This window comes from Abramis brama (genome assembly GCF_963993115.1).
Source record: "Abramis brama genome assembly, chromosome: 13".
Taxonomy (NCBI): Eukaryota; Metazoa; Chordata; class Actinopteri; order Cypriniformes; family Leuciscidae; genus Abramis; species Abramis brama.
Window position 1 is genome coordinate 29,549,559 of NC_139975.1, and position 25,486 is coordinate 29,575,044.

Consider the following 25,486-nt stretch of genomic DNA (forward strand, 5'->3'; position numbering starts at 1 on the left):
TTATCTGTATCTGTATTTGATAAAACCAGAAGTGGCCGGAGCTTTAACAGAAAGTGTGTTAAAGCTGCAGCCCACAACCTTTTTTGTGTTCAAAATTTACAGAAATTATATAATATGCGAGTACATCATGAATCCATTTTCCAAACCATGTTTTCTTTTCATCCTGAACCACTGTGGTAAACCTATAATAAGTGTTTATATTCTGACTATTTTGTGGAATAGCCCAGTACCTGTGTGACTCGTCATAGATATAAACAGAGAGAAGTAGCTCCGGCTACAATGTTCTTCTGCATGACTGCAGCTTTAAATTATATGAGAAGAACATTTTAAATGTATATCTGTGCCCTTCATATTTATCATTTAAGAAATATGCCTTGTATAACTCTTATATATACATTTTTATTATAATTAAAATATTCAGTGGTTGAAAATTGCTGAAACAACTTTTACTATGCATACAAATGCAAATCTGAACAAATTATAAAGAAAACATAAATGCTTGCCGTTTCTGAGAGTGAGACATAAATATCATGTAGCCTATCATATCATACAAGGTTTAAAACATTTAAATAGACATTAAGTAGTAGAAAATGTGTATGATTCAATAGCTTAGTTGATATTACTCTTGACAGAGAGCTAGGTTTTGAGAGACGTGCAGAGACTGCAACGTGTCTGTTTGATCTGCGATCATGCTGTGCTTATTTCATTAATTCGTATATCATATCGCACAATGTTTAAATAATTTAAATACACATTCCTGTCACAGAGTGCAGGGAAGAAGAGAAGCGAGCATCTATGTGCAGCAGTTTATTAAATAAACACAAAAACAAAGATAATTCCAATAAGAAAGCAGGAAGTGATACTCCAATCATGAAATATATATCCAGGCAGGGATGGAGACAATAATACAAAAGGGGGAAACGCAACAGCTTTAACACAAGAAATGTAAAGACAACGACCGACAAACACAGACTGAAACACAGAGGTATATACACAGGCTAACAATTAACAGGTGAAGGTGATTAGCTGTCATGGTAATACACAAGGGTAGCTATGGAAAAAAATTACAACAGGAACTAAACACAGGAAATGAAGATCAGACACAGTAAGATAATATAAAAATAAAATTCCTAGAACAAAGAACACAGGGGAATAAGGACAATATCAAATAGTAGAAAATGTGTATGATGTAATAATTTAGTTATTGCTTTTGCCAAGCTATGATTTCTGAGAGACACACGGAGATGGCAACGTGGCTACTTGATTTGCGCTCATTTTATTCGCAGAGTTTACACTCGTTCACTTCACACATACTCATTGTGTAGTGGTTTTAGATGTTTATGTATAATATTGTGCTATCTCCTGGCTCACCTGTTATCCAGCAAACACGAGGAGTGACTGTGTCTGCCAAATATTTTGTCTGTAATTCAGTAGAATTCGTTATTCTTTTTGAAGCCATTATCCATGCCTTTAAGAATAAGGTAATTGGCTACATGGCACATCCCTACTCCAAACCATGGTTCTTCAAAATATCTTTCTTTGTGTTTCTGAAGAATAAAGTAATCAATAAGTATTTGGAATGACATGAGGGTGAGTAAATATTGTCAGGATTTTAATTTTTTCGGGTGAACTAACCCTTTAAGATCTTAATGTATCTTTAGAAGATTTTTTGAGTACTTTTCTTTCCTACCAGATTCTCTTGGTTCTTGACCTGGTTCTCAGATTGGTGCAGTAACGCGGACTTAACCTCTTCTGCAATCCTGCGGTCTTTCTCCAGTCGCTCAGCCTCTTCCTGAGCAAATTTCCTCTCCCGTTCCAGCTCCAATGCTCGCTTGGTCTGCTCCTCTAGCTCTGAACAACAGAACTATTATGTCACACAAATAAACTTTTCTGAAATGTAAAATATGATAGACATAGCCTATTTATGGTGTTTCTGTTTGTTTGAGTAACCTGGTCCACTCTAAAATTTTTTTAAATCTTATCAGATTTTCAAAATGTGAGAGACCACAAACATGATCATTAAAAAAAAAAAAATCCTAGATTTAAAAGTTTTGATCCTATAGTGTGTTGAGTGCCGTGATGTGACTAAGACAGCACACCACACACTAACAGATTCCATTCACAAACATCCAGATTCCTGACTGTGAACACGGGAAAAGTTAGCAAAATCTCTTGTGGTCAAATGTGAATGTGTAGTAAACAAATGATGAAGGGCAAGAAGAAATGGCGATAGTAGTGTTTGGACTGCTTTTTACAGAAAATTTAAGGGAAAAAAAGAGTTTGGATGAATTTGTGTTAAGCTTCCGTCGGCCTGCTGTATCATTTCGTTTCGTTCCACGTGAGTGTGTGAGCATTTGTCCTCAGGTTCTCCCCACACAACAGGATTTATTATCGTAAATATGTTGACTATTTACGATTTGAGATTGGTGCAGCTCCAACGTTCTTCCGAGCAGATTCTACCACTCTTAACACATCTGATAAGATGTCTATAAACAAATCTGATAAGATAATCTGTAGAACCATCAAGATAATCTGGGGCCTCATTTATAAAACTATGCGTAGGATTTGCGTCAGAAGTGGCGTATGGATGAAACATAGGACGTGCGTATGCACAGAAATATTCGGATTTATAAAACTGTGCGCATGCACATCCTACGCAGTTTTCCCTTAATAAATCACAATCAATTCTAAATGTAGCGCAACTTTTGCGGTTTTCATGTCACGCCCATAGTTGCCCATAAATAGTCAGTGAAACGCCCACAAGTTAATATTCATCGATTGCGAAATCATGGCAAACACACAGGAAAACCAAGAAACGTAACTTCACTCACGCGCGAGCGTGAAGCGCATGATCAGCCATTGTGCGTCATTACGCATTGTGATGGCATCATGGCATTTTATTACCATCCATTTGATTGCATCTGACAAGCTACAGATGTGTTATGAGGATGAATTGCATAACATGCTAATATTATTGCAGAACATACTTATATCTTTTTGCAAATATGTGTTCATTTGCATTTCTGTTGTAATCTTCGTTTGATTTTGTTTGTTTTACACTGCAGATCGATCAAACGGGTGTTCGTGTAGGCTGTTAATTGTAAGACTTGCTTTGTGAAGTCTTCATGTTATTTATGAGAGGCAGTATTGACATTTCTTTTACACAACGGTCTACAGTTTCACACACTTTCACGTGTTTCTTCCATCTGCCGATGGTGTCGCCATTTCTCATTTCACCCGTTTTTGTGCGTACGCCTGGGTCAGAGTTTGCGTGAAGGACCGCACATTTTCCCGTCAAGTTTGCTTTTTATAAATACCAATTATTGCGTAGAGAGCGGCGTACGCCTTCTTTTGTGCGTACGCAACGTTTATAAATGAGGCCCCTGGACTTTAGCTAGGATTGTCGGAAGGGGAGAATTGGGCCAAAAAAATCGGCCCAATTATCTTGTAGTGTGTTGGTGCCTTTAATGTGTGGCAGGATTGTGTGACTCCTGGCAGATGGCACTAATGGCAGACCTAAAAAACCTATTTAAAAAAATGTCATTACTTTTCCAAATCTATCTGCTGACACTAGTGGCGAAGAGATTACAAGCTTCACCTTTAAAACCATAAACTAATAATGTGACATTTGTAGTTCTAGTTAGACATTTGTAGTTCCAACCCTCTTGAGCTTTTTTGGTCTGCTCTTCAATTTGTCGAAGTCTTTCCATGAGCTCCATCGTCTCTCTTGCAATCTTCTCAGTTTCTTTCTCTGCATTTTCTCTTCTTTTTTTCTCATTTTCCAGAAGTGCTCTAAAATCAAAATGCATAAAAAAAAAATTGTCACATCTAAAAGAATGTTATGCTTTGTACCAACATCTAGTGAGCTGTCTTGTCTACTGCCTTTCTAAAGGTCCTTTCACACCAAATGCAAATTTTATTACCAGGCTAATATATTGGTAGTCACTCTGTAGTCTGGTGCTGTGGTATGGTGTCAGCTACTGATGCACAGTTGAGTGAAACGATTAAGGGGAACATCTCGGTTACATGTAAACCTCATGCCCTATGTAGGGAATACTGCTGCATACTTCTGGAGGGTCATCACCCTTAAAGGGCACCTATTATGACTCTTTTCACAAGATGTAAAATAAGTCTCTGCTGTCCCCAGAGTATCTATGTGAAGTTTTAGCTCAAAATACCCAACAGATAATTTTTTACAGCATGTTTAAATTGTCATTTTTTGGGGCTCAGAAAAATATGCTGTTTTAGTGTGTATCCCTTTAAATGCAAATTAACTGCTGCTGCCGGCCCAGGGTGCGGAGCCTCACGAGCTCGCGCTCAGAAGAACCAGAAGGACAATCTCAACAGAAACTCTCAGTTGCGGTGAAGTGAAGTTTATTGTACATCACACAAAAGATGAGCGTTAGTTTTACTCCAGAGAATCACAGTAAGAGCTGAATAAACACAGTATAAGAAGTGAGCATTAAAGTCTTATCCATAAACTCTCTCTCTCTCCCTTTCCTTATCATCAACATACACAGCGAAGTACACAAAACACTCATTACAACTAACAGTAAACAAATATATACACACCTTCTCAGTGGGTGCTAAATAAACTGGTAAACCTTATATCCGTAAAACGACTCGATGAGCTGTGATAAAGTGCGCGCTCTCACTTTCATTTCTGCCGTGATCAGTAACGTTAGGCCTGTCGCTCCGGAGACTGTAAGCTGGATCTCGAACAGTACAGATCCATCCTCGAGTAACAACGAGAGTAAATGAAGACTGCTATGTTCATTCTTACATCCAACAACAACACACCTCAATCGCTTAGGATACATTCTTGTCTACAGCTGCTCAAGCGTCGAACAATGGCGGACTCTGTGTCCAGCTCACTCAGGGCGGGTCTATGCTCAAACTGAAGTGTCAATCAAGGAGTCGTGGGAGGGGCCTGTGCAATTCTACGTCACATTGCACCGAATCTGAGAACAGCTCATTCTGAGACAGTGCTTATGATTTATTGAGATTGTAAAAAAACCACTGGGTGGATTTTTATCATTCTAGGGTGGTTTTGCTCACACACTGCCAACACACATTTATGTTCAAACACCATGTAAAAGTGAATTTTGCATAATAGGTGCCCTTTAAGGGTGTTCCTATAGGGGTTAGCCAATGACAACGTCATTAGTTCAATAAAACAAACGTAAGGGATGACAGTGGTGATGATTTACCTTGGATATGAGTGAGAGTGAACCTGCAGTATAATCGCACATAGTGAGTGCAATCAGAGCAGCAATTGGCTCGCAATCTGCCGCTTCTCAAAAGAGTCTGTTTGCAAGCAGCAAAAATCTGCCTTCATGAGACGCAGATCCAGTAAACCTAAGTGTTGTTCACTCTACTGCTGCTCACAATAGCACCAAATTAATAAAAATGAATTAATATATTCACCCACATCCTGTTTTCTATTATATGGTGTGCACGTTTGTGATGACATAAGGTGAATGTAAATGCACCAGGGTTCAAAAGAATCAAGCTGAGTGTGAAACTAGACCAACGCTGTGAGGAGCAGCAGGAACAATCATGCTCAGACTCAGAACGCAGCTAATTAAGACAGTCTTTTTGCAGCCTCTAACAGGGCATCCTTTGTTGGGTGGGTCATTCTATAATTTTGGATATATTTCATGTCCATTGATGATAATTATAATTTTTTTCTAACAATTTTCTTTGGAAATATCATATTTCATCTATTAAGAGAATACATACTATGAAATACATACTATAATCTGTCACAAATATTTTGTGCACCCTGTTTTTCAGTTTGCTTGAAATTGCCTTTATGTCCCTTAAATTAGAGTTTTAACAATGTCTGCTTTTTGAAGTGAGTGGGTCGTGTTACTAACCGAACACCCCCTTGAAAAATGTTTTATCGCAAATCCATTTGACCAGCATCATGTGATGTAATTTTGTTCTGCGGTGTATATTTTGCTACTATACATATCTGTGGAAGGTCAGTTCCCTATCTGTCACTCACTCTATGTTGTGTCGATGTAATAACACTTGGGGTCACACTTTGGAGCCCGAAACAGGTCTGAAACTTCAGAAAAGGCCAGAGAATTGGCGAGTGGAATTTTCATGCCACTCCTCTGGACATACAGCTATAAAAGGAGATAGCTTGCTCCACTAATTCAGATTTGTTCATCGGAGCTGAGCAGTCACATGAGCACTGGCAACTCATTCACCTTAGAAGAGAAAAAGAGCTGTTGGAAATCTGTACAGTGCATTTCAGCGGTCTCTTTCCAGTAACGCACAGTTAAGAGCAGGAAGTTCTCCTGGGAACTTTGACAGCAAAAAATATCAAAATCCTCTAAAAGGGCAGACACCAGCAGACATCGTCTTTCTAAAAATGCTTTTCCACCAGTGTATTTCTGGTTGTCGTTGACACCAACAGGCCACAATGTGTGTCTGTTGTTTGGGCCGTGCTCACACTGAGGCAGTGTTTGTGTATGGCACATAATCTCACTGCGAGAGTATGGGCATGGAGATGTCGCGGTTGCAACTATAATACTTTTATAAAAGGCAGAGAGTCTCCTTAGTTGCTACTGTTCCGGTCCTTCTGCAGCTAATGCGCACAAGGCCGAGGCGGAAAGCGCTGAGGGTGATATGAGGAATTTAATGGAAGTGTTTCCACGGGTAAACCCCCTGGACCTCGCATTCCTCTTCATACTCTTTCCTCCCAGTTCAGTTGTCAGATAAGTAAGGAGGTTCACATCAGGGAGAATATTATTTCTCATTCAGGGTTCGCAAAGAGGAAGAATTGTTGATCGCAGCATCGGAGGACTTGCTTTTGCCTTCTGAAGTGGATGACTTCCCAAAGTTGGCTACTGTGCTTTCTTAGGCCTTTCTCACCCTGTTCTGAGCATTTGCAGTTGAATGATTGTTTTCTAAGTTCGGAGAATGACACAGCCACGCTTCACAGATACCGCCTCCCTCACTACCCTCAATAGTGGTGTGGCCAGTGGGTACTCAGAGGTCCCACAGGTTGAGGGTGTGATCGTGGTGCATCTATGCCTGCAAAACGCAACCACCTGGAGGAACCGTCCAAGGCTCCCTTTCATGGTAAGTTCACCCTCGCTCCACATGCCATGGCCATCCTGCAGTTCCATCAGGCCAAGGCACTTAAAGAGCTGCACTTGGGTAGTCCTGACCCAGGGCTGATGCAGGAGCTGCACTCAGCAATGACTGACCAACCGATGAAGGTGGTTCAGGAGTTCCATCTGTGCCTTAACCTTGCACAGATGCAAGATGCCGACAAAGTCGCCCCCATCTCGTTGGCACCAATGTTAAGGACTTCTCACAGCAGTTCTTGGCAGTGAAGAAGCAGACGGAGGCAATCAAATACATCCTGCCCCAGCACAACTTGGCCAATCAGAGACATATATGTTGAGCGTATGAACTCAATGGCCAACCAGAGGTGTTTAACAATCAGTCATCAATTGCATCATCAAATTTTTTAAATTTGGTACTTTTGACAACACTACTTTAAAACAGCATTCTTCCATCTTAAAAACATATCTAAATTACGACATATGCTCTCAATGACAAAAGCAGAAAAGTTAGTTCATGCATTCATGACCTAAAGGCTAGATTTATTGTAATGCTCTATTGGCTTGTTGCCCTGCACATTTAATAAGCAAACTTCACCTGGTCCAAAACGCAGCAGCTAGAGTTCTTACTAGAACCAGGAGGTATGACCATATTAGCACGGTTCTGTCAACACTGCATTGGCTCCCTATTAAACATCGTATACATTTTAAAATTGTGCTAATTACTTACAAAGCATAAAATGGTTTAGCTCCCCAGTACTTGAGCGAGCTCTTAATGCATTATAGCCCTTCACGTCTACAGTGATATCAAAATTCTGGCCAGTTGATAATACATAGAATATCATAATCAACTGCAGCCAGTAGATCGTTTTCCTATTTAGCACCTAATCTCTGGAACAGTCTTCCTAGCATTGTTCAGATGCAGACACACACAGTTTAAATCTAGACTAAAAACACATCTCTTTAACCTGGCATACACATAGCACATTATCAATTTCCATAATTTAAATCATGTAAAATTATTATTAGGCTACATAAATTAGATCAGCCGGAACCGGGAACACTTCCCATAACACCTGATGTACTTGTTACATCATAAGAAGAATGGCATCTGTGCTAATATTAGTCTCTCTCTCTATCCCAAGGTTTACAGTAGTCAGCTAGATCCAGGCCGTTTCCAGATCAGATGAAGGACCTGCGTCTAGACACGACCACTACACAGCCCTGAAGTGTCAGCAGAGATCGTGTCAACTAGACTATACCCTGCGAAGGGGACACGGCAAAAGTTGTTGCTTTTTTTCACAACAAATGTTTTTTCCTCTGTACAGATGAAAATGTTATCAAAAGGATTCCCGTTCACAACGGATCCAAGGAAATGACTAGAAGTGCTGTTTTAAGCGTTCAGGACAGGTCACTTTTTGAAGAAGGACTATGCACCCACGCACATTCAAACACACATGCCTATAGACTAAACACATAATGCACGTGCATGCCATCGCTGTTTTAGCAGATTCACGTTTTTAAAGTTTGCATGGGAGTAGCGGTTTATAACGTATGGCTTATAAAGGTGTCGCTTTCAAAACTCGTTTTCAAAAACTTGCACTTCGAAACCTACTCCAGGGTTTGTGTTCTTGGGCCACTAGGGTGCTGTTGTTGTGAAGATGAGAGGCCAGAACACATTGAAGGTTTATGTTTTCAGTTGAAAACCGTGTCGTGTAAGGGAAATTAATCTATTAAAAACTTGCTCTAGTTAGACAATGACTTTCTTCTAGAGCTGCTGTACAGCCAAAACAATCTTTGTTGCATTATTTTCCTATTATCACTGTAAAGCTGCTTTGAAACAATCTGTATTGTAAAAAGTGCTATATAAATGAAGGTGACTTGACTTGACTCCAAAGTATTCATCTTGCGAATGTCCGATTCCTTACTAACAAAACAGATGAACTACTTCTCCTAACCCACATCAACAAGGACTTTTCAAACTCTGCTGCATTGTGCTTCACTGAAACCTGGCTGAGTGAAGCCATTTCTGGACAACACGCTACATCTGCCGGGCTTCCAGCTGTTCTGACCGGATCACATTGCATGACTCATTTTAACGGGGAAAATGAGAGGTGGTGGATTGTGTTTCTACATTAAAGAAAGTTGGTGTTCAGATGTAACAACGCTGAAAAAGATATGCTGTCCTAATTTAGAGGCGCTCTTCATAAACTGTAAACCCTTCTACTCACAGTGGGAGTTTTCCTCTTTCATTCTTGCAAATGTGTACATCCCTCCTGCACTGCAAAAGCTGATTGAACAAATAATTGAAATGGAGCAAAGGTACCCAGACTCTCTTTTGATGGAAGAGATGGATTTTTCTTTCGTTTTGATTTCTGTTTAGAGAAGGTAATACCAGATGCTAAAGAGGTGATGGCTTTTTCGTGGTCAGAAAAAGAGCTCCACGTCAGCCAGCCGTCGAGTACTGGTACTGGGAGTGCTATGAACGGGGAAAAGAGGTCCCACTGAAATAATTTCAGAGGCTCCTGGGGTATATTGCGCCCTCGGTGGCAGAAACACCGCTTGGGTTGATGCATTTTAGATTTGATGCACCTTGCCAGCACTGGCTTCAGACTCGAGTTCTAAAATTGGCCTCCGCCCATGGCACCACAGCACACATTGTCCAATCTGTCGCCGCACCTTCAATCCTTGGACAGACCTTGCATTTCTATATGCAGGGGTTCCCTTAGAACAAGTGTCAAGGTGTGTTGTTGTCACAACAAATGCTTCCAAAAGTGGCTGAAGCACTGTATGTAACAGGCACACAGTCTCAGGACCCCGGACAGGGACTCGACTGCATTTGTACATCAACTGCCTCAAGTTGCTGGTTGTGTTGCTGGCCCTGCGAAGGTTTCGGCTGTTTATCCAGGGTTTACCCATGGCTGTTTATACTTACATGTGTTAGTACAGACAGACAACATAGCGACGGTGGCATGCAAAAATCACCAGGGTGGCATCCGCTCACGTCACATGTCAAAATTCACCTGCCATCTCAAAAAAGTCCCTGCATGCCACTCACATTCTGGGCGACTTCAAACGTGCAGCATACATGCTCTTGTGAAAGTTGGTGCTTAATGGAGTGTGGAGACTCCATCTCCCGGTGGTCCAGCTGATTTGGAGTTGATTCAGCAAAGCACAGGTAGATCTGTTTGTTTCCCAGAAGTCCTCCCACTGCACTCTGTGATATTCCCTTTCTGAAGATCCACTCTGAACAGATGCCCTGGCACACAGCTGGCCCCAGGGTCGTATGCATTCCCCCCTTGATCAAACAGACACTGGCACACCCAGGCATGGTTCTCTGAGCTCATGCTTTTCATGACAGCCCAAATTCCTGGCAAAATCCTCTGAGGAAGGACCTCCTTTCTCAGACACAGGACACAATTTGCCAACTGTGCCCAGACCTCTGGGACCTCCATGTCTGGCTCCAGGATGGGATGCAGAAGACCAGAGTGGACTACCACCAGCATAGACACTCAAGTCAGAGCCCCTTCCACAAGGCAGCTGTATGCTTTGAAGTGGTGTCATTTTGCTAGTTGGCACTCTTCCCTCTCTTTGAAGATAGCCCTCCTGACCATGCTCACTTCTATAAAGAGGGGATGGGATGGGGACTTGCAAGACCAAGGCCAGGCTATGTGCCCAATTTTCCCACTAACCCTTCAGGGATCAGGTGGTGAACTTGCAAGTGCTCCCTCATATTGAGGCAGATCCAGCCTTATCCATACTGTGTCCAGTGCATGCCCTGTGGATCTATTTGGACCGCACAGAGAACTTTAGATGCTCTGAGCAGCTCTGTGTCTGTTTCTGGGGACAGCAGAAGGGGGAGGCTGTCTCCAAAAAGAGGATCGCCCACTGGATTGTGGAAGCCAGTTATTTGGCGTACCAAGCCCAGGGCATACCCTGCCCCCCTGGGAGTGCGAGCACATTCCACCAGGTGTGTGGCATCCTCCTGGGCACTGGCGAATGGTGCCTCCTGTAGAACAGATGGCTGGGCTATAGCTAATACTTTAACTAGATACTATAATCTGTGAGTAGAGCCGATTTCATCCCGAGTGCTATTGAGTACGAATAGGTAATTTTGAGGCAGCGACTCCGTTTATCGCTTGCAATTAGTGTATTTCTCCTTTGTTCATGTGAGTTCCTCGTCTCCGGCGAACCCTGGATGCCCTCCTGTTCTCCAGCACTCATCAGTAGCCGAAAGAGGAGTTTTGCTACCAGGCCCATTACTGGTCCCCAGACGGTGACGGTAGCAAAAAAAATCTCCCGATCTCCTGGATCTTTCGTTCAGTCTGCCCGTTGGTTTGGGGATGATAACCGGATAATTGGCTAACGGAGATACCCAGCAGCTGGAAGGAGGAGCGCCAAACTTGGGACATGGACCACGGACGGAAACTATTTTCTAGGCAGTCCGAAATGATGAAAGACGTGGTGGAATAGGGATTCTGCTTTCTCAAGTTCAGTAGGTAGGCCTCTTAGTGGTATTAACTTGCAGGTTTTTGGTAATTGATCTACCATTACAAGAATGCATGTGTTGAAATCTGAGGGTGGCAGGTCGGTGACAAAGTCTATTCCGATGTGAGACCATGGTCAATTAGGAATGGGCAAGGGAATCAGTTTGCCTTCTGGCAGATGATAGGGAGTCTTGGAAGGCGCAGACTGAACAGACTCTAACGTACCTCCTGGGTCATGCCAGGCCACCATTACTTATTACGGAGGAGCGAGAAGGTTTGCTGGCTGCCTGGGTGTCCAGAGCCCAAAGATGTATGAACTGAGTCCGAGAGGGACAGACATAGGGCTGATAGTACGCAGGTTCGTCCCTCTGGACCTCCCGGCAGACCTATTTCAGAACGTGAGGCTTCGGTATTTTGGTTGTCTAATGACCATTGGATGGGACTTACGAAGATGGCTGGAGGGAGTATTGGCTCAGGTGGAGAGAGGTCCTGCTCTGGATGATACATGCGTGAAAGAGCATCAGCCTTCAGGTTCTTACCTCCTGGTCGATATGTGACAATGAAATCAAACCGAGTAAAGAATAGTCTTCACTCCTCCGAGGCTAGTTTGGTGGCCAGTAGCTCCCGGTTGCCGATGTCATAGTTTCACTCCGTCGGGGACAGAAGAAGGCACATGGATGGAGGACTGATGGATCACCCTGCCGTTGAGACAAGACGGCTCCAATCCTGGTTATAGAAGCGGCAACCTCCACAACGAATGGCAATTCGGGATCTGGATGGACCATGGCTGGAGCTGAGCAAGAGGTTTCTTAGAGCTGTTGGAAGGCTTTCTTGGCTGTGGAATTCCAGGACAGAGACTTGGGTCAATTTCTGAGAGGTGAGTGGAGCACAGATCTGACTGAAGTTGGAGATGAAACGACGGTAGAAGTTCGCAAGCCCCAGGAAACGATGAAGGTCCTTTATTGTGGAGGGTTGGAGCCATTTAAGGATGGCTTCTACCTTCTTCTGGTCCATTTGCACACCACATTCGTTGATGACATACCCCAGAAAATGGATGGTGTTGTGGTGGAACTCACACTTCTCTAGTTTCAGGCAGAAGTGATGTTCTCTCAGGTGATGTTCTCTCCCATTGGCATTTGTTGAACAAAACATTTTCATAGAAATTAGTACAGGGCCTTTTCAAGGGTGCTAAGATAAATATAAAGGAGAACACTCAGAAGAATAATTGATGAAGATTTTAATACTAAAACAACAAACTTATGTTTAAACTTATGGAGAATCTTAAGAGCATACTTAACATACTTATCTGGTTAAAAAAAATAAAAAAAAGTGTCAGTGTGCCATCATTTTACCACACCACATCAGGTTTTCCACAGATACACTGAGTTTGGTTTTAACTACTGATGTCAAAAAAGCAATTAAAGAAAATCCATTATCTCTGAATCGTTCATCAATGGCAAAATGCTTGGCAATATAATGCTTGGCACTATAATGCCAGGGGTCTAGCCATCATTTCAGTAGTGAGGGGGACAGAAATGTCAAGTGCAATACAATTTTTTTTTCAGACCTTTGTCTAATAGCCAGATTTTTTCTAATTGAAAGGTCTAATATTGCTTTGATCTGGCTTAGTAATCAAATATGCTGCTGAACAACAAGTGTAAAAAAAATAAAATCACAGAATAAGGCAGAAAATATATTTAAAACATAATTAGTACTGCATTATTCATATACTTTATTGTTATTAAAATACACAGAGATGTCTTAAAAAACAGTTTGTTTATTGTCTTTACATTTCATCAGTCAAAATGCCCTTCAAATTTAACAGATCTGGAATATTTTTTTGCGAAGACGAATGGGAAAATATTTGTAAAAAATAAGTCAAAATGTACCAAGCAGATTATCCAAACTTGACTATCCAAACAGAGTGCTGTAATAAAAAAGTGTGCACACGTTTGCAGTTAGTTATTCCAAGTTTTCTTTCTTTTTTTCTTTTTTTTCTAAATGAAATATGTAATTTAGGTTTTCAGTGGAATTACATGGGTTGTGATTTTTACGTTAAACATGCAAAACTTCTAATATTAGTTATCTTTGTTTCACATATTTTAAATGACAAAAACAGTTTTAACAGGGGTGAGAAGACTTTGTGTATCAACTGTAGCTAGGCAGCTCACTAGGTTTTAGAACAGAGCTCCTCTGATATTGATTTACTTTCATAAAGAAAATACACAATTAGTACATTTGCATGAAAGACAGTATCTCCTTTCAGCACTAGATAGTGACTGTGCCTTTGGTATCATAAAAAATAGCATTATATATGTTCTGTCTGTGCTGTCAGATATGTTTGTTATTAATGTTCTCACCTTTCTTGTTGTCTCTTGTTCTTCTCTTCTCTGGCCTGTGCTTTCATCTGCTGCACCTCAATAGTGTCTGGTTTGCGTCGTCTCATGTAAAGATCATGGTTTCCCATGCACAGAGCCAGGATACGCTTGTTAATGCGCAGACGAGGTGCATAGAACACAAAGTCCTGTGGTTGGAGCAGAGGACATGTCATAACGTTTCAGACAGGAGTAATACAACTGTAATACAACAGGTGTAAGACAACTGAAATCCTCCACATCTCCAAAAATGAGTGAATGAAAGATTAAGAATTTGGGATTAAGTTTATTATTTTAAGTTACCGGTGACTTTTTGTCTATGGGCTTAATGACAAATTTCTTGTCATTGAAAGAAATATTCCGTATCTCACTCCAAGGAAATCCAATCTTAGGTGTCAGCCTGTTAAAAAAACAGCGATATTGTCCAGCACAGTCCATTGCAAAGAATTTACAACAAAACACTTAGACTTGTAACAAGGGTTAAAAATGAAATATAGATGGTATACTTGTCTGAACGTTCATATATGTTGAGTCCCAAAGCATCAACACCCAACCACAACTCCGATCCTTTTTTGTTTTTGATGCTGAAATAGTTCACTCCATACATCTCCAGATCCTGGGAAATCTTCAAGTATTCTATCATTGCATCCTCTCTGTAGAGATAAACCTGTATTGACTATACTCAAACAACTAGTTTTAGGTTCAGGACATAGTTGTGAAGTTGTTTTCAATTTTATAAATGGGTCATATGGATTGTACCTGATCATGCGCTTGTGTTGTTCATGCCACACCCGAATTCGATCTTCCCACTGCTCTTTAGTCAGTTTATGTTGTTCTAGAACTCTAGAAGAAGGTATTAGTATATAAAGCAGCAACTTTCAAAACATAATAAAGTACTATAAAGTGATCTTAGTGTTAAAAGAATAGAACATAGTTGGTGTTAAGCTCTTAAAAGAATAGAGAAACACCTTTGTGGCAGCAATTTGTCTCTGCACAAATATCCAGAGATGTGATATTCTTTATTGAAGTCACTGTATTTCATCTGCACAGCATATGAGGCCAGTAGAACAGCCGTCTCAGGTGGACAGTAGATATCATCATTCAAGATTCCCTCTTTCACCTGGAGGAAGAACAAGCGCTGTGTAGCTTCCTGAATCAGCTCTTCAGCCACGTCCTCAGGGTAGAACTTTGCTCTAAATTTAATCAGCAGTGGGTTTTCTTTTCTGACATCTTGAGCTGTCACCTAACATATAAACACAAATGTTTTTGTTAGATGTTTTGGAAACACTTTAGAATACTGTTTCTTACTTACTGCATAACTAATAAGGAAATACTGAAGAACTAATAGGTAATTCTTTATTGACACTTAAGTCACTACTGTTAACTACTAAGGAAGATATGTTAACTAATCAGTATGTAATATAATTTTATGATTGTGTTAAGTATCAGTTAGTTAATCAATAACTAATGAATTCTGTCATACCTCCCGAAGAACTACTATTAATTATCTACTAATTAAGGTTCAAGAAAAATAACTATGAAGTAACTACTAATGAACAGTCATACACAGTAGTCACTACAATGATCAGGGGTTTTTTTTAGCAGTGGAGTGGTGGATGAAGTACACAAATAAAGTACTTGAGTAAAAGTACAAAGGTAATTCATTTTTAAAGTACTTAAAAAGTAAAAAGCACTGATCAATGTTTTTTTTCTTTTCTAGACAGTTTTAGGGCCAATCTCATTTCTCTGTCTTACCCCTTCCCCTTCCCCTACCCCTTTGTCTGCGTCTTCCCCTTGCCCCTCGATACCGAGTGAATCGTTTCTCTAAGAAATGAGACACCACTCGATTACCGTTTGCGTCATCTTCTCTTTCCGCTAGCTGGCTGCTACGTCAACAGAGGCGATACGCGTTGACATAAACAAACGAAGATGCCGTCGTCTCGGGTTGTGATATCGATTGCCTGGTCTCTCTTTATCTTTGCACGCTTGTGTGCCATCAGTCAAAGACATTGTTTCATTGTATTTAACGGCGGCACCGGCGACACCATAGCTAAGCAAAACATTAGCAAACGGCAAATAGCGCATAGCTGCTAGCTAGCGGTTAACTAGCGATTCAAAACAAAAACATTACAATTGAAACCGCTTGAACATTTTATTAAAAGTATCATAAAACACGAGTGTCATTAAACTGCTGAAAATACTTACATTTGTGCGACTCACTTCTGATAAATTTCTACCCCTCTCTTTCAAGTGTGGTCCTCCGCAAACTTCGTTTCAAGGGCTATGTAGCCCTACGCCTTGGCCCTAGCCCTTAATCAAAATGAGAATTGGGACACCACTTCCCCTCACATGAACGCGCAAAACCGAGGGGAAGGGGTAAGAGTAAGGGGTAAGACAGAGAAATGAGACGCAGCCTTAGTCTTCCTGGCCTTTCACACAGGATCACCGCCACTGTTACAGACAATGGGTCGAATTTTGTTAAAGCTTTTAAGATGTATGCACCCCCTGAGCCTGACGAGGAGGAGGATGAAGAGCGAGGTGTAGTTTTTGTGGAGTTGCTTAGGACCACAGAAGGACAGTTTTCTCTTCCCCCGCATTTTAGGTGTGCTTCGCATACGCTCAATTTGATCTTGTGCAATGACATAGACAAATGGCTGTCATCCAACAGTGACTCAAAATTTGTGTACAGGAGTGCAATGGCGAAGTGCGCTGCTCTTTGGACAAAGGCAAGCCATTCTACCGTGGCCTCTGAGATTGTCGATGAAATCTGTGGGAAAAAAATTATCGTGCCTACATCAACAAGGTGGAATTCCTACCATGATGCCTTGATCAGTGACATCCCGGCACAAGATTTGAATCCGTTTTGTACTAGACTGGACATCAGAGCCCCGACAGAGCGCAAACATCTATTCCTAAAGGAATACTGCAGTGTTTTGAAACCGCTGACAATAGCACTGGATATCTTGCAAGGTGAAGATAACTGTTACTATGGTAGTCTTCTACCAACTCTGGAGACCCTGATGTCCAGGACACTGGCACTCCAAAATGGACTGTCGAAGATGACAGCAGACCTACCGGGTGTAATTGTACAGGTAAGCCAATTCTTAATAGCCTATCTGAAAGTTAGTAGCCGCCTTGACGTTGCCAAAATGTAAAGTTCGATGGATAGGGGGAGCGGAGCGGATAGAAGCGACACGTGCACTGCTTATTGCGGAGTTTTGCTCTCTACCCCATGATGCAGAGCCGGCTGAGAATAAAAACCAACTTTTTTTCTTTTGATGAGGAGGAGGAAGATACAATGTCCTTTAGCGCAGACTCAGAGGTACTTGAGTACATGAGATCAGGCTCAGAGTTAAGTTCTCAACCGTTTCCCCCAAGTGAAATCTGTGTTCATGAAATACAACACTGCCACACAATCCAGTACACCGGTGGAAAGGCTGTTCAGCCTGGCAGGTCTTGTGCTTACCCCCAGAAGAAACAGACTTTCAGATAAACATTTTGAAAGACTGCTCCTGATAAGGTATTTTCTCAAATTTTGTGCTGATGTGGAATAGGTTGCCTGTCACCCATGCTATAGACATAGCTCAAGCCTATGCCTAATTATTCTCTTTTCTATCTGTCATCATACTGTGAAGAAGGGCCAGCATATTCAGTTAACATAGACTTTTTAAGGCTAGTCATGCTTTAAGTTGTGCTTGATTTTATTTTGGCTAAAATGTCTTTGCCTCTAAGCTGTTGAATGCCATTTTATTTTATTTACACAAGCCATCGACATCAAGCCATTTTTAAGTTATTCTTTTTTCTGTTGGATTTAGATGAGGCATGTTTTATTTTGAGACATATGACCCATTTTGAGGTTTTCATGTTGTTCCTAAGAAGCCTATTGATACCATTTTTTATAATAAAGAGCAAAAAAAAGAAATACCTGTTGTGTCCTCCATAGTAGAACTTTATGTAGGCCTACACATTTAGGAACAGAGATATTGGGCTCTGCCCAAAGTCAAGCAACATAAAAGTAATGTAAAAGTAATGAGTAACGTAAAAATTTACTTTCCATAGGGGGTAACTAAGTAAAGTAACGGATTACTTTTTATAAAAAGTAACGAGTAATGAGCAAACACTACTTTTTAAAAGTAACTTCCCCAAAACTGTTGTCTATTCTTGTATCAATAAGTTATACATACATATATATATATATATATATAAATACATGATCTAAGTGTTAACAGGTCAGATGTAGGAGTTTTTAACTGAATCATAAAGTGCAGCTTTTCTCAAAGCAGTGAACACTCTGTCACGAGACTCAGAGGCAGAGACAGTGTGGTTTATTAAAAGGTTTGTGGCATTGACAAGTTAGGCAGGTAAGGATATGGAAGAAACAATGAAAACACTTAACTGGACAATAACAGTTCTTTGTTTGGCAGATGAGATGAGCATGCAATGCGAGCAGGCGGAATGGAGCAAGCACATTGGTAAGGGAGAGTTTGATAAGGGAGTCTGAACAGTCTTTGCGTGAACAATGACGAGACCAGACAAAGACTGTGTGTGAGTAGAGTATAAATTCAGTCCAGGATCAATCAGAATGTGCAATCAGAACCTCACCCTAAAGCCGGCACCTGACACCCCAAAGTCCCCAGGGGAAGGCCACAGGGCATGAGGGACAGAGGACTGGGGTGTGACCATGGTGTTGAAAGGCCAAGGTTGAGTAGGGCACCACAGCAGCAACGGGAGCTGGAAGGCGGGACGTAAGGGGACCATGGTAGAGCAGATGCAACCAGAGGAGGAGGAACTAGGACTACTATGGTCTTGACAAAGGAGAGGGATTCTTTGACTGTGATGGCTGAGACAAAGGAGAGAAGGGTGGCCTCTGTGGCCAAGACAAAGAGAGAGGAGCAGCCTCTGTGGCCTAAATGAGGGAGCGATACAAGGGAGAGAATTGTGGCCCCCATGGCCGAGATGAACTGCCTCGATGGCCGAAATGAGGAAGTGAGGAGCAGCCTCAGTGACTGAGATGCGTGAAGGCAGAAATGAAAGAGAAGAAGGGTAGCCATCTTGTAGTTGTAGAAGTTGTTGGTAATACTTTAGAATAATGATCCGTCATTAATAAGTAACTATGCAGGAAGTAATGCAGGACTAAGGAGTAGTACTACATTAACACTTCAGCTACTATTAACTCATATAGAAACAAGCTTAACTAATCAGTAGTAATTTCAAATTAAGGAGATAGTTCCTTATTAGGTAATCAATAACTACTTAAAGGTGCAGTGTGTAATTTTAGCGGCATCTAGTGGTGAGGTTGCGAATTGCAACAATCAAAAGTTACGGTGGCCGACAGGAAAATATGTCGTCGTCTGAGACAGCAGAGAGTAGCCAGTTAAGCAATGAGGTTTCTTTACAAAGATAAATTAAGAAATTATGTTTACTTAATTATTCAGTAAACCGATATGTTATTGCGAATATTGTTGTTACTTGTTCATCATTGTGTCAGTGTTTTATTCGCTGACTTTAGCCATCTTCTTTGCACAAAGAACAACGAAACGCGTTTGTCTGTTTAGGGCCACTGTAGAAATATGTCGTCTCATTTCAATGTAAGGGGACCCGCCGTGTATGTAGATAGAAATGTCTCATTCTAAGGTAATAAAAACATAACGGAAAACATATTTATGTATATGATATTGCATTTCTGTCAACAGATCCTGCTAAATATAACACAATGCACCTTTAATGAGATAAGTCTCATTAAAGGTCCCGTATTTTGCCCCTTTTCACAAGATGTAAAATAAGTCTCTGTCCCCACAAGTCCCCAGAGTGTGTATGTGAAGTTTCAGCTCAAAATACCCAACAGATCATTTTTTACAGCATGTTTAAATTGTCATTTTTTGGGGCTCAGAAAAACGCGCTGCTTTAGTGTGTGCCCTTTAAATGCAAATAAGCTGCTGCTGGACGATCCAGGGGGCGGAGCTTCATGAGCTCGCGCTCAGTCTCTCAGGACAATTTCATCTCAGGGAATGATGATAATATCAGAAACTCTCAGTAACGGTGTTCATTTCGAGTCGGACAATAATGCCTACAGAGTCAGAGTGCTGTATAGAGATGGAACAGGTATAGTTTAGTAGTTTAATTATGGTTATTATAACGTATTTGTCATCTCCTTGTATGTATCCATTATTTATTAAAGGTCCCGTATTATGCCCCTTTTCACAAGATGTAAAATAAGTCTCTGATGTCCCCAGAGTGTGTATGTGAAGTTTCAGCTCAAAATACCCAACAGATAATTTTTTACAGCATGTTTAAATTGTCATTTTTTGGGGCTCAGAAAAACGCGCTGTTTTAGTGTGTGCCCTTTAAATGCAAATAAGCTGCTGCTGGACGACCCAGGGGGCGGAGCTTCATGAGCTCGCGTTCAGTCTCTCAGGACAATTTCATCTCAGGGAATGATGATAATATCAGAAACTCTCAGTAACGGTGTTCATTTCGAGTCGGACAATAATGCCTACAGAGTCAGAGTGCTGTATAGAGATGGAACAGGTATAGTTTAGTAGTTTAATTACGGTTATTATAACATATTTGTCATCTGCTTGTATGTATCCATTATTTATTAATAGCCTACAAGTCTGCTGTCTGAATGATGACCAAACATATACTGATGAGTTTAATAAAGTTTATTGTACATCACACAAAAGATGAAGCGTCAGTTTTACTTCAGAAAATCACCGTAAGAGCTGAGTAAACACAGTAAGTTATAAGAAGTGCGTAAGTACATAAACGAATTTCGGTAGAGTTGAGGGAGCATCCCTGTGGGCGGAGGTTAGTCAAAAAACGGTTCTAGTGACGTCATTAAAGAAGGAAGTAGAGGGATGTAGTCCAAACGGGCCGTTCGATGTAGGCGACTTCTGTTAAATAAAATATCTTTGATAACTTTGAGCTTTATAATTTTACAGTTATTATTTATACTCTAACAACAACATTACAAACTAACTAAAGTTTGAAACATGGGATCACGAAGAACGGGACCTTTAATAACTATTAACTGACAAATTATAAAGAACATTATCGTATGTCTGAGATGTAATCAGTCATCAGTTTTACTCTGAATAAAGTCATAAAATGCATCACTAATTACTCAAGTGTTACTTAGTCACTATTCTTGAAGATTGTCTTTTTTTAATCAGAACATGGCCATAAAATGCATCACTAATTACTCAAGTACCTAAGTTCCTTATTAGGTAATCAATAATTACTCAATGAGATTAGTTTAAAGTGAAAAAATAATGGTCCAGATCACTAGTAGTACCTGCATAGTGACTAGGTAACACTTGACTGATTATGTCTCAGACACATTAATGTTGTGATTAGTAATTAATTAGTAATTCTTTATAATTTGTCATGATTACCTATTAGTTCTTAATGATGTTAATCTCATTGAGTAATTATTGATTACCTAATAAGGAACTATCTTAGTCCTAAATTCGATATTACTTACTGATTAGTTAATCTTGTTTCCATATTAGTTAATAGTATTAGCTTAAGTGTTAATGTAGTGCTACTCATTAGTCCTACATTACTTCCTGCATAGTTACTTATTAATGACGGACCATTATTCTAAAAAGTTACCAAGTTGTTTTAGAAGTATGAACCACCTGTTATCCCAGCTTGGTGCCATGTTCAGCATTCAGAAAGGCCCATTATGAAGTTGACCTCTGGGACTAACTCCCTCCCGACAGACTGTGAGCCCTTATCATTCACAATTTTCTCAATGCAAGGACTGCTTCTACACAACAGTTTTATGCCACTGGAAGTGTTTTTGTTCCTGGTACTGGAATCATGAACTGTGTATTGCACAGTTTCAGCAGTTTTGAATTTCCTACAAGGTCTTTTGAACAGTGGCAAGGCAACTCTTGCCCTGCCAGCGTTTTTTTTTTTTTTTTTTTTAAGTTGCCAGCCAATGCCAGCATTTTTGGTAATTTTCACAAAAATGTCATGGCCCCCAGGATATTTTGTTGCATGAATATCTGAACATGCAATATATAAAAAGAACAGGCCTTCTGCTTTAAAAAAAAAAAAAAAGATTGATGATGATCGCATTATTTTACATATGCATCTGCTTACATATGAGATCACTTGTTTCTGCTTCTTCTTTGCTTGTGTTTTGATCGTGAGATACTGTACTCGTTCAGGAGATGCATAATAGTGCCCCCTACCTATAACAGTGATAACACGGTGTGGCGAGCAGGACGAGGCTGAGGGCCATGGCCCATGAGAGAACGATGCGAGGCCGGTGGCGTGATTGATGATGAGCGACACCTGTGCGACGCACTGGTCTCGTATCTCTCACAGAGGAGTGGAAGCATAAAAGGAGGAGCGACAATAGTGAAGGACGAGAGAGGACAGGCCTGGACTTTGTGTTGTGTTTTGTTTCTGTTTTATTATATGTGCCTTTACCTCTGTTTTGCATTTGTTTATTGTATTATTAATGTGTGTTAAACGTTCGCCGGCTCCCGCCTCCTCCTTCCCACAACAACATACTGCATTACACACAGAAAGCCATAAACTCGTCAATGGCGGGAAAAGAGTTAAAGGTCTATGTAGACATATCTGTTCACTATTCTCCTATTGTTGCTTCTTGCTGGGCTCCCACCATCTGATTTGCAGTTTTTTGAAGGGTGTGTGTCCCCAGTGTTGGACTCTCCTCTGGTGTTGGAGTTTCTTTGTCTACCTTCTTTTGATCCGTTGAAGTTTGCAGACCTTAAGTAAAAGCGTTTGAAAGCAGACTTCCTTCTGGCTGATACTTATACAAAAATTATTAATGAGCTTCATATATTGTCCGTGATGTAGTCCAGCATGATATGGAAGCCAGGGGTTACAAGTGTCAACCTCTGGCCCAACCCAACTATCCAAACATTTATTAATCAGTCCATTTAGCTGTGCAGTAAGTCTCCAGCTCTTGAATCTGATGTTGAAAGATAATTTGATATTTTGTCTTGTTAAAAGCTCGTTATGTTGATGCTATGGCACAGTCCATGATAACCAGTCCATCACAAGGCTAACACACACAGGCATACACACATTCACACTCTCACTCACACCTATGGGCAAATTTGTCACTCAAATTCACTTAGATTGTATGTGTGAGAAACCGGAGAACCCAGAGGAAAACCACATGACAAACTGCAGTGGCCTATATTTCCCTCAGCTCAGTTTGTATCATTGTGCTGTTCTTTCACAGTTCCATGCAACATAATAACAGTCATCCGCTGCTATAGTTGAACTGATTTATTACAACTATATATATTTTTTTCTCTCACCAAACAAACAGGATTAAGGAATGCCTTGACACAAAACATTCTGAGGCAAGGCCTAGACAGGGTTTTCTTCTCTAAAGGCATAGGTTTGGCAACCTATGCGTGCCAGAGAAATATGAATGTCCTTAACATCTGCACACACATTACCCCTTAGCCGCCTACTTAGGCTCATTGCCTGTTTTATTTAGCTGTCCAGCTATCAAAATCTGCATGGCAAAACTACACGACCCACTGGACAGAAGCATTTATGTTGTAGTGAAGCTGTAATGTCTTAGCAAGGAAGCAGATGATCGGAATGCAGCAGTGCTTTTAATTAGTTTTAACCACAAAAAGAAGAAGCTTTGCGAAGATGAAGACGACGACAACAACGGGAATAATCAAATGCAACAGCTAGCATTTCACTATACATAGACAATCACAGCCAAAGAGCAACTCAAACATCAACTCAAGCAACTCAAAAAGAGCAACATCTTAACAAGGAACTAAACAAGAAACAGTTGAACATAATAAGGAGCCATGGAAACTTATTTAAACACAGGAATAAAACTCAGGAAAAGAAAAGAGAAGCAATGAAATATCTTTCAAACTAAAAGTATTTGCAACAAAACAGAACATGACAGTAGCAGAAGTGTAATAAGTGCAGTCAAGTTTCTTACTTCTCTTAGTGGATCAGTTCAAATGCCTATCAAAATACTAGAAAGCATTTATTGAGCAATGTTCTATTATTGAATTAAATGTCTCATGATGTGGTCAATGTATTGATTAAATAAAAGGCAGCAATTGCCCAAAAACATAAATTGACTAGTGACTGAGATTAGATTGTCACTTTCAGAGATTCTCAATTATTATTATTTTTTATTTGCAATACCACACATTGAAAAATGCTTAGAGGTCATAAATGCATTAACATAGCAATTACAATTGCATGTTTTGAGATTAATCTTTACATTTTGAATATAGAAATATGAGTAAATTACTAAATTAAATGATATTTAGATAATGAACACAAGTAGGCAAGTCATTAAGTTCAAAACGGTTCAGATTCATTCTAAAATGAAACACTCTGAACCACATTTTAAATGCATCCACTCCATGCTGTCTAGTGCGTTGGACAACTATCAGATTTTGATAGCTCAATAAAACAGATGGTGAGCCTAAAGGCTGATTTATATTTCTGCGTCGGACAAAGGACGGATCTACGCCGGAGACTCTAGGCTGTAGGCCTTGCGTTGGTTTTAATTTATACTTCTGCGTTGTTGTCCACGTTGACGCGGGGAGGGGTTCTAGCAGACCAATCACAGCGATTCAACATCGGACAGTGATGTAAGCACGTATTAGTACGAAAGAAAGCGGATGTGATTGTCATGTGGTACAAGTGAATGCAAGAAAAAAGTAAACTGCATGTTTGAGAGCAACTCTTCCTGTCTATGTGAGCTTTCATTTGATAGACAAGAAAGACACTACAATGGCAACGCCATGCCATAGAAGGCATCAATTTCATCAATTTCATGATTTTGAGCCATCAAAATTAAAGTGTAAATTGTCGTCCTTTCATAATCAGATATTATTTGTGGCGAGGGGGATGTGCTTCAGCGAGGTCTGCAATGGGAAAGAGAGGCAGGAGATGAGCGGTACATAAGTGGGTCAAGTGCAAAATGACATGGGTCTCGTTGCAGTAATTGGCGCGAAGGGAGCAGATAAAAGCCACCTGGAAACGGGAAGCCGGGAGAGAGAGAAGCTGAGGACTCGTGTGGACACTGAATGCTCGGGAGAGCTGCATGTAGACTGTGTGGACTGTGATTGAGTTTGTGATAGTGCTGTGAGCGCGACTATTGTTTTGAAGTTTGAGAAACCGAAATAAAAACACGAGTCTCAGCAAGCCGACCTTGTCTTCTTCGTTCCATATTCTTTGAACATTGTTACATTATTATAGGGAATTTCACCATGCTGATTTTTCTGGAAAGAACATCACTTGTACTCAAAGATAATATTTTTCTTTGTTAAAAGCCTTTCCTCTGGATATTGTTCAGTTGGTTAAAGATGCATTGTCTTATTAAACTGTGACACTTCCAGGCCTTCTGCCTTCTGACCCAAACGAGCCTCCCAATTGCCACCGACCATGGAACTGCACGATAGACCTCCTATCCAGAGAGCCAGTGCCCAGAGGAAAAGTTTATATGGGAGGGTGATGAGTGTAAGATCGTCTTCATTGTCTATTCCTGAAACCCGACCGACCATCC

The 25,486-nt window shown here is 40.6% G+C and overlaps 1 protein-coding gene across 1 annotated transcript in view; it reads right to left on the bottom strand.

Moving 5' to 3' along the window:
- Positions 1-25,486, bottom strand: part of msnb (moesin b) — a 41,273-nt gene that overhangs the window by 5,530 nt on the left and 10,257 nt on the right. The window contains exons 4-10 of the mRNA XM_084132273.1: positions 14,913-15,187; positions 14,704-14,787; positions 14,451-14,597; positions 14,248-14,344; positions 13,930-14,093; positions 3,662-3,792; positions 1,691-1,851 (exon numbers count right to left, since the gene is read on the bottom strand). Coding sequence (XP_083988399.1) covers positions 1,691-1,851; positions 3,662-3,792; positions 13,930-14,093; positions 14,248-14,344; positions 14,451-14,597; positions 14,704-14,787; positions 14,913-15,187 — 1,059 coding nt within the window. The remainder of the gene's footprint in view (positions 1-1,690; positions 1,852-3,661; positions 3,793-13,929; positions 14,094-14,247; positions 14,345-14,450; positions 14,598-14,703; positions 14,788-14,912; positions 15,188-25,486) is intronic.